This window comes from Triticum dicoccoides, chromosome 7B (assembly GCF_002162155.2).
Source record: "Triticum dicoccoides isolate Atlit2015 ecotype Zavitan chromosome 7B, WEW_v2.0, whole genome shotgun sequence".
Lineage (NCBI taxonomy): Eukaryota > Viridiplantae > Streptophyta > Magnoliopsida > Poales > Poaceae > Triticum > Triticum dicoccoides.
In genome coordinates, this window is record NC_041393.1 from 537,860,734 (window position 1) to 537,869,539 (window position 8,806).

Genomic DNA, 8,806 nt, shown 5'->3' on the forward strand with positions numbered 1-8,806 from the left:
CCCCCTCTCCGTCACATGCTGGCAGCTTATAACCAGGGCACCTTTGGTGCTTAATATAAATGCTTTTTTTGTGAGGATTATTTCACACTTGGTAAAACTTTACGGTTTTCGCCTAGTTTTAAAATTAGTTCTTAGGAGCCCAAGTTCCCAAAAACCGCTCTCACAGAATCCCACGATTTTGGTTGCAGGCTCGTTCATTGCAGGCCAGTCCCGCTTGCCGCCTAGCCCCGGCGTCCGCGACCAAGGCCGGCCAGCCGTCGACGGCGTCCACACTGTCGGATGCCCCCTGCTCACGGCAGGCATGGTCGCACGGAGCAGCATTTGAGGTGGAGGGAACCAGGCAACCAGGGGGGCATCCTCCTCGTCTCCACGGCAGACGCTTGCCATGTGTTCGTGCAAATGCTTCTGTAGGCGTATGCGCTCCGATCTGTCGGTAAGCATTTCTATCTTGGAACGGTTTGAGGTTATGTCAATCTTCCATTTTTCTTGGTGAACCAATGAATGCCGTTGTATCTGAATCTATCTTCAGAAATGAATCGTCGGTCCGGGTACATGCTGCTATTGCTTCAAAAGGAAGGTTGTCTTTCTTCTCAAGCATTCTTAGTAGTCAAACAGACTTTGGGATCACACAATTGGTGTGAAGTGAAGCACAGGGGTCTTCATCTCTGATCATCAAGATGGCATGCTTGGTTTTACCTTTTACGTCAGTCGTTCTGTTTTACTTACTCAGCTACCTCGCTTATGCACGTGCAATCTACACTTTTTGACAGAATAAGGATCCAGTTTTTTTCCCGCAATTGCGTGGCCTGTCCATGCCTCGGTCAAGCTTGATTTCACACAAGCAAAGAGAGCAATCTAACACTCTTTTCGGTAAGTTTGTTAAGTTACGGTTCAAGACGGGACACCGTTTCTTACTTGGAGACCGTTCCTCCAGTATTTAAGCCAGTACACTAGTGACGCAAAAGCAGCGCTGTTCTCTAAAAAGAGAGGCTGCAATTTGTGTCAACACTATTCTTGCTCTTCCGCAGAAAATTGTACCACTTGCAGAAACTATCAGAAGCATAGTAACATATGATTCTACATCATCTGATGGCCAGGAAATTTGTAGTTAGTTTGTTGATTCTTTCGCTTGTGTTTAACTCACGCACAGCTCACTCATGGAGGAACAATAGTTCTCTGGATGATATTGGTCCACGTTGTGAACCTTCTTCCCATCCGTTTGGTCTGTGCAAGACAAGAGCAGCAGCTTTCGGCTATCCATGTGAAGATCACATGGTATGTGAGCTCTTATGAATGTCCTCCTAGACATTGTTTTAAACTCCAATGTTATGCTTCCATAAGACAATTCTGGCCTTTTGTGAAGTATACAGCCTAAATCTATGGCAGGTCACAACAGAAGATGGTTATATTCTTAGCCTAAAGAGGATTCCTCATGGTGTTTCTAACTCGACCAAGAATACAACGAGGATACCAGTACTACTATTCCACGGGCTCATGGTGGTAAGGATATTGTTGACAAACTTTCTGCCACTGAGTTCCATCCATACCTAAATGAAATATGTGTGTATTGGACAGGATAGCGTTTCTTGGGTACTGGGTACGCCAAAACAATCACTTGGATTTATTTTGGCAGATGGTGGGTTTGATGTTTGGTTTGCCAACACCCGTGGAACTAATTCCAGCCGGAACCATACCTCGCTCACCCCAGATGATCCGGTTTTCATCTAAAGCCTTGTCAAGAATACATGTTTCCTCGGATTTTCACTAACAGAGTATTGACAAATATTTTCAGGAGTACTGGAATTGGACGTGGGACCAACTTGCTGCCTATGATCTTCCTGCCGTGCTTCAGCATGTCTATGATCACACAGGAGGCCAGAAAGTTCACTATATCGGTCACTCCCTGGTGAGCTGAGATATCCTTGTTGAAGATTTCGATGAGTTCAGATTTGGAACTTGAGAGATATATTGAAGCAACCTTTACTTTATTTCTAGGGAACCTTGATTATTCTTGCAGCCTTCTCTGAGCACAGGTTACTTCATTTAGTTCGATCGACTGTGTTGCTCTGCCCAATTGCTTATCTGTATAAGACAAAATCGAAACTCACCCGGCTTGCTACTCAAATCCTCCTTGCAGAGGTAAAAAAACTGTTCATCATATTTGTTCTTATTATCAACACCACATGTATAATTTACATGGCGAATGGTTTATTTTCTTTGGTTTGTCTTGCGCAGGCATTTCACTTTCTAGGATATCGTGAGTTCAATCCTGTTGGGTAGGTATCTTTTACTACAACTTCCAATGTTAAGAAAATGCAGTATATGCGCTAGATTACCAAGTTACTGCTTGTAGTTTTGCATCTTGAGGCAACTTATTGATCATGAGTAGAGGTGCACATGCTTAAGCTTTTCTACAAGGTTGTCATTGTACACAACTATGAATCTCGTTGTGATATCAATGTTGCCCAGAGTCACCACTTCGAGACTTGCCATTCATCTATTGAAAATCTAAAGTTGCGTTGTGTATTGGTACTCTTGGGTAACCAGTGTCAGTTCTGTTGTGCTCTATTGACAAGTACAAATGTGCTTCTGCATGTCAGGCCAGTTTCACATGAAATTCTGCTCATAATATGCGGTGACCCTGAAATCGACTGCTACGACCTATTTACGGCTGTTATGGGTATATTTCTTGCATAAAATCCTCCATATTCTAAGAAATATATGATTCTAAGCTAAGATACGATGTTAAGCTAAAATTGACCTTATATCACTAACTTTAGTTGCCTGATGGTTGAAGGACCGGACTGCTGCCTCAATGCTTCAACTGTATGTAACTTCCTGCAGCATGCTACACAGTCCACCTCTATCAAGAACCTTATTCACATGTCGCAGAGTAAGGATCACAATCAAAAGCTTAAAACATCTTTCTATTGTTCAAATCTCAGGAGCCGCACTGAGTTTCTTCTCCTGGTTTGCCTGCAATTAGTGATCAGGTACGAAGGGGTCAGAAGGTATGACTATGGCAACGCCAAGGAAAACATGAAGCATTACAACCAGCCACGCCCCCCGCTGTACAACCTCTCATCCATCCCGACCCATGTCCCCATGTTCCTCACCCATGGTGGCCAAGACTTCCTCGGCGATGTCCCTGACACCAGGCACCTCCTGAACACGCTGGTCAGAACCCATGACAGCGACAACATGGAGGTACTGTACGTGCCCGACTACGCCCACGCCGACTTCGTGATAGGCTATAATGCTCCGCAACTAGTATACCAGCCGATGGTCGACTTCCTTCAGCGTCACTGAGAGAGTCGCCACTTCAGGTCTCTCTCCGAGCAGGCCTTCAGCAGTAACTTCCTATCAGCCTGTGCAACCAACCAAAACTTCAACCACATATTACTTGTCCGTGTATATGGCTTGTGTATGGTCTTAGCATATGTCTGCAAATCAGAGTGAGTAGATGCCAGTTTGATCATGCTAGAGAGTGGACTACTCTGTCAGATATTCAGTTTCATGTATCCAGTTTACCCGTAATGTCGAATCCCACGTTATCACTTTATTTAGAAGTCTCGGATTCTGGACCCATTATGCACCTACTACATCAGCGTGTTTTCTTTTGTCGACCGGATAATCTTCATGGTTCACTGTGGTCTACATTGTGAGCAAATTGCTGGCCAAGATCGCTCGCGGACGCGGCGATGCCGATGCCGATGCCGCAGCACTTTATATGTTCTTCTTTTGGGGAACATCAGAGCTCCTCGGTCATTCAACTTGCAATTACAAATCTGCAGATGACACGACTGAAATACTGTCAGAACATTTGTTTATTTCAGTACTCTTGCTGTTGGAACCATGAAAGGAACTTTCATGTTTGATTATTTTTCATTTCCTCTTTTCCGTATTGCCAAGAGGCGCAACCAACTGTTCATCAGATTGAGCCATTTTGCTTTATGCCTGCGTAGACTGAAGCATGGGATATCTGAATCTGGCTACCAAAGGGGCCAGAAATTGGCTTTGACCAATGTTTGGCACAGGACATGTTCTGTTTTCTTTCCCAACTAGTAAGCATGCACGTGCAACGCACGTCTCGAACGTAAAACGGGTGAATTCACATAATATAAAAAAAATAAACGTTTTTAAAAATACAAATCAAATGGATACACAATGTTTGATGTCGCACAAATTGTATTTTCAAAAGCGAGACACAATAGTGGTTATGTTGCTGCATATAGTAATAGCAGGAAAATATTCTCATTTAAATAAAATCAGCAATTATTTATTAATCAGCAATTGTTTTTAAAAATATAGTCTTCTCTTCGAGTGTAGCCAGGAAAAAAAAGTATAAACTGCCTTACGGTGCAATTATATTGTTCAAGATGCTTAATTCTCGAATCTTATTTTATTCTACTAATCTGTATAGCAAAATATATATTTGTACTAATTTGGATCAAATTATATATATTTTTTGGTTGTGTGGATTGCCAAAATTATATAGCTAGCTACCTACTATGGATAATAGGAAATAGAAGATGATATATGACTACAACGACTTCTATATGAAATAAAGATGATTTACAAGAACTAATTGAAATGTAAAAGGGCTAAAACAAATTCAATAATTATCATGATAGAAAATATTTATCCGGTTTTGTATGTGTTTATGTGTTGGCAACCATACTAACTTATAATGATGTAAGACGCTTTGTACGTATAGAAACTGAAATGGTATAGAAACTGAAATGATTATGAAGAAAAATAAAGATGGAAGGAAGAGTATTCTAGAGTATTTGTCAAGCTTAACCTTATCAAGCTTTCAGGTCAGCTTCTAAATTACAAAAAAATGATGAATCCTCAAATAAGAAAGAGCCAACAATTTGGAACATGCTACAAAATGGTGAAGATAGAAAGCATTCATCCTCTTTTTCCTTGTCGTAAGGAGTAGCTTCAGCATACATTTGTAACAGTGTAATACCTGATCCGGAAAACGTTGTTCATTATTATTATTGGAGGAAAGAGGCGCGCAGACAAAGAAAAAGAGGCGGTGCAAATAAGGATCTGTTTAAGAAAGAGAGGCGTTCTTAAACAGCATGTCTTCAAGTTTGATGACTGCAGATATGTTGGATCATTTGAAACTGCACAAGTATATAAGAACAAATATATGTGCCAAAATAGCGAAAAGTATTTGGTTTCTCTGTCATGAAACAAAATAAATCTGACTGAGTACAGTTTATATGATTTCTCTGTACCAATATACCGCAGTTGTATTAGGACAAATCCTTTGAAGGATCTATTTATTGAAACTCAGCCAGATTAGTTTCTTCATTGGATCCTTCTGTATGGTAAAATTTTCTTTATTGGAACACAGTAGAGATTGCATACCTTTACAGAACAGCGAGAGATATTCTCTAACAACAGTTATGGAGTCATGTGACCCGTTTTAGATTTATAGAATCATGTGACTGAAATAGTAGTACATCTTCAATATCTTGCCTCCTACTGAATCTTACATAATTTACTGGATTGCTATGCAATTATGATAAAGTTTAATGCATATGGTGGTACGAAGTAAAGCCCAAGGAAGCCGACATGAATATGAGAAGTAATCATGGGAAATAGACTCTGCATCTTGACTTCTTCAGTACCCCTCTTGATCCTAGTTTGTAAGACAAGACATTCTTATGTACGTGCCATATATAATTACACATTTTCAGTACAGCAATCGGCAACCTAAGATAATTCTAAATCTATAATTCTAGATTGCTTGAAGCCCCACGATTCTTATTTAATATGTAATGCACGTGCACCCATTGAACAGATACTTTGTCGGTGTGGGTGCTGCGAACGGAGCTGAAGTCAATACGGATGCCGATGGTTGCCGGAGAGCATGTCCTGGACGTGGATGGAGTCGTCGCAGTAGCGGCAGAAGAGCGTATGGCCTCCAGGCAGAAGACGATGGTGGCGATGGCACGTGTGTTCCCGAAGGAAGACCAAGCTCCTCGCGCTTCCCCCATCGTGGCTAGCGTGTATGATGGCGGCAGACGGCTCGCGATTAGCTTCCTAATAGAATGGATGCGTCCGAGATAAGTTTTTTAATAGGATGGATTTGTCTGAGATTAGTTTCCTAATAGGATGGATGCACTCTGATTTAGTTTCCTAGAATAGGATGCACCCGTGATTATTAGTTTCCTAATTGCTCAGGCGTGGAGTTTCATATTTTCCTTCACGGTGGAGTACGGTCAGTCAATGTAAATTGCTAAGTGCACACAGAAAATAGTTTAGGTTAAGGCTAACCGTTAGATTGATTTTAGTGGGCCTAATCGTGCGGTGGTATTGGATCTGTATACGTTTTATGGGATGTGCTTAAAAAAGTTCTTGTTTGATTGTTTAATAGTGGTATAGATAATGCTCTAACTAATTGGTTTGAGAAAGTTTCTACGCTTGATCTCAATTACACTATTCCAATCAATGACAAAAAGTTTCAGCCCCTGCTTCTTCAGTATGCTTTTGGCCCTTCCCCTTTGAAAAATAGAGCCATTCCTGGATCAACAAATATTATTTGTTTCTTTTCTAAATACATATATGGTGGAAATTGCAATCAGCCAAGCTTCACAGAAAATGCTTCTTTCAATTAAATTTAACTTCTTGCAAATGCATCTTTCAAATAAATCCAAATTTTTAATTTTTTGTTTCAAAGATTGGCAGGGGCCGCGCAAACGCGTACCCCCTCTACCACAAATTACAACGTCCACTCTCCCACTTGAAGAGATGGTAGACCAACGCACTCACCAAGTGCAATGTGAGCCATTGATCTAGGCCACGAGCCTTCTTGATCACCCGTTGACCCCATCCAGGTAAGTATCTTGCAATGAAGCACCTAGCCATCATAATATAGCCAGCTCTTCCACTCTAATCTCCCTATGGTGGCGATGTGGTACTAAAAGAACCTGAGCGCCTGCAGCTATGGGGTGTTCAGGCATGGGCCTATTTTGGGTGGACTTGTAACTTAGGGATGGGCTCCCTATGGCTGGCCCGGTAGCCGAGTAATATTCATTCCCCATCAAAGTAATGTTTGTCATCAGTTCTACTAATTTGCCTAAAAAAATCAGATCTACTAATTATGTATCGCTAAGCATGAGCAGATTAAGAAGTTTTTTTTGCAGAAAAGAAGTTTATGTCATGTAAGTAAAAATATTGTTGTGGAGAACTTTCGACGTCTGTTTGATTTGCATGATTTCTAAAACATATACAGTAAATAAGCAAAAATGTCTATTAGAATGTTGTGCACTGTTTGCTACTATGGCTTTTTTTACAAGATTTTGTAAACATATAAATAGAAATGAAGAAAAAAAAACATGATTCCAATGCACACTCCAATCCTACAAGATTGAATTTCTCCTAAAGTGTCTTTGATTGAGAAAAATAATCCAAGAGGTTTGAGTCAATAGAATTTATTCCGTTGAGATGGCCGTTTTGGCTTTGGATAAACCGTAAATTCAAAAAAAGTAGTAAGTAAATTTTGATTTTATTTTTGTAGATGTTCATGCCAGTGTAACAAGTGTGCTTGAAAATTTTCATGCGAAACGAGATAGCAATGCTTCACCGGTGAAAAATAATAATTAAGTATAACATTTGGCGTTTGACTTGTTTTTTTCACACATGTCAAAATGCTTAAGCTTTCCAGCTAAAAATTGCAGATAGCATTTGGGTGTGACAATAAAGACATCTATTTTTTAAAGACATTTGACATTTGGAAATAAACAATTTTTACGCGAGCATATGCTCCGAAGAGCCAAATTGAATTTCTGCATTGAGATGTACTAATGTAGTGCAAACGAGTCCTTGAGAAATATTCCCCAAGGATCCAATCCCACAACTTAAACAATCCACACACGGAGAATTCCCATGGATTCAAATCTTCCAAAGTTCTATCAAAATTTCTTCAGGTTTAATTGGTCACCTTTTTTATTTTGTATAATTGTGGCCAACATGTGCATACAAGTTTGCCAAAAAAAAATTACAGATGCATACAATTGGTCCGGACACCAATGATGTGTTTGGTTACCTGCATCATTTTTTGCCACTTTGCATACTTGTTCCGGTTGGGCCTCGTTGTCTGCATCCCCTCTAGCCTGCATCTGCCGAAACGGAAGGCATGATGTTTGGTTGCGGACTTGTTTCAGGGAAAACACAAGTCCGGTTATTTGGTTATATCCAGGACAGTTGTGTGGTACCCTCCTCCTCGATATGGTGAGGTTACCAGAGGCACACATTGAAAGGTAAGAACAAGAACAAGGCGCACATCATAGTCTTAACCAGGCATAGAAGTTTAACAAAGTACTTATACCAAAATGCAGCATACATCAAAGTCTAAACCACGCATATAAGTTAAACATAACAACAGCTCATTTAGACGGTCGCGGTGAAGGCGTCGCCGTGCTGCTTACGCTTGGTGACCACCTCCATGCCCTCGTCATTGAAGACGATCACCTTCATGGTGTCGGGGGTCAGCAAGTTGAACGTCACCATGTACCCGATCAGAATCTAGTAAATGGCGACGAAGGTGACCCAACCCTGATCAAGGGTGACCCTCCCGTCGACCACCCTCAGCGTGACCGTCCATGCACAGCCGGGGTTCGTCTTGAGCTTGAACTATGGAGGGACGGCGTGGAAGTGCTTCGTGAACTCCAGAGGCATCGACAGACTCTCCGGCTTCAGAGCAAGGATAACCTTACGGAAGTGGATTTGTCCTGACTCCTCATGATAATGCCCGTAGCTCCTCCGCTTAGCGCTTGGGTGATCCTGT

General features: G+C 41.2%; 1 protein-coding gene and 1 non-coding gene across 3 annotated transcripts; one reads left to right on the forward strand and one right to left on the reverse strand.

Moving 5' to 3' along the window:
- The first annotated feature begins 199 nt into the window (after window positions 1-199).
- LOC119338318 (triacylglycerol lipase 2-like) lies at window positions 200-3,588 on the forward strand. 2 transcript variants are annotated; one of them, XM_037610613.1, is made up of 12 exons: window positions 200-433; window positions 530-577; window positions 771-870; window positions 1,151-1,275; window positions 1,387-1,500; window positions 1,576-1,716; window positions 1,793-1,906; window positions 1,996-2,139; window positions 2,236-2,276; window positions 2,601-2,680; window positions 2,798-2,893; window positions 2,987-3,588. In XM_037610613.1, exons 3-12 carry the CDS (start codon window positions 813-815, stop codon window positions 3,307-3,309), a joined length of 1,236 nt encoding a protein of 411 aa, XP_037466510.1. In that variant the 5' UTR covers window positions 200-433; window positions 530-577; window positions 771-812; the 3' UTR covers window positions 3,310-3,588. The 2 variants fall into 2 exon arrangements, with proteins under 2 accessions (XP_037466510.1, XP_037466509.1); XM_037610612.1 differs by lacking the exons at window positions 200-433; window positions 530-577; window positions 771-870 and having other exon boundaries at window positions 950-1,275.
- A 3,113-nt stretch (window positions 3,589-6,701) lies between these two features.
- Window positions 6,702-6,862, reverse strand: LOC119342243. Its single transcript, XR_005165478.1, has one exon. It is a non-coding gene; the product is annotated as a U1 spliceosomal RNA (small nuclear RNA).
- Window positions 6,863-8,806: the final 1,944 nt, after the last annotated feature.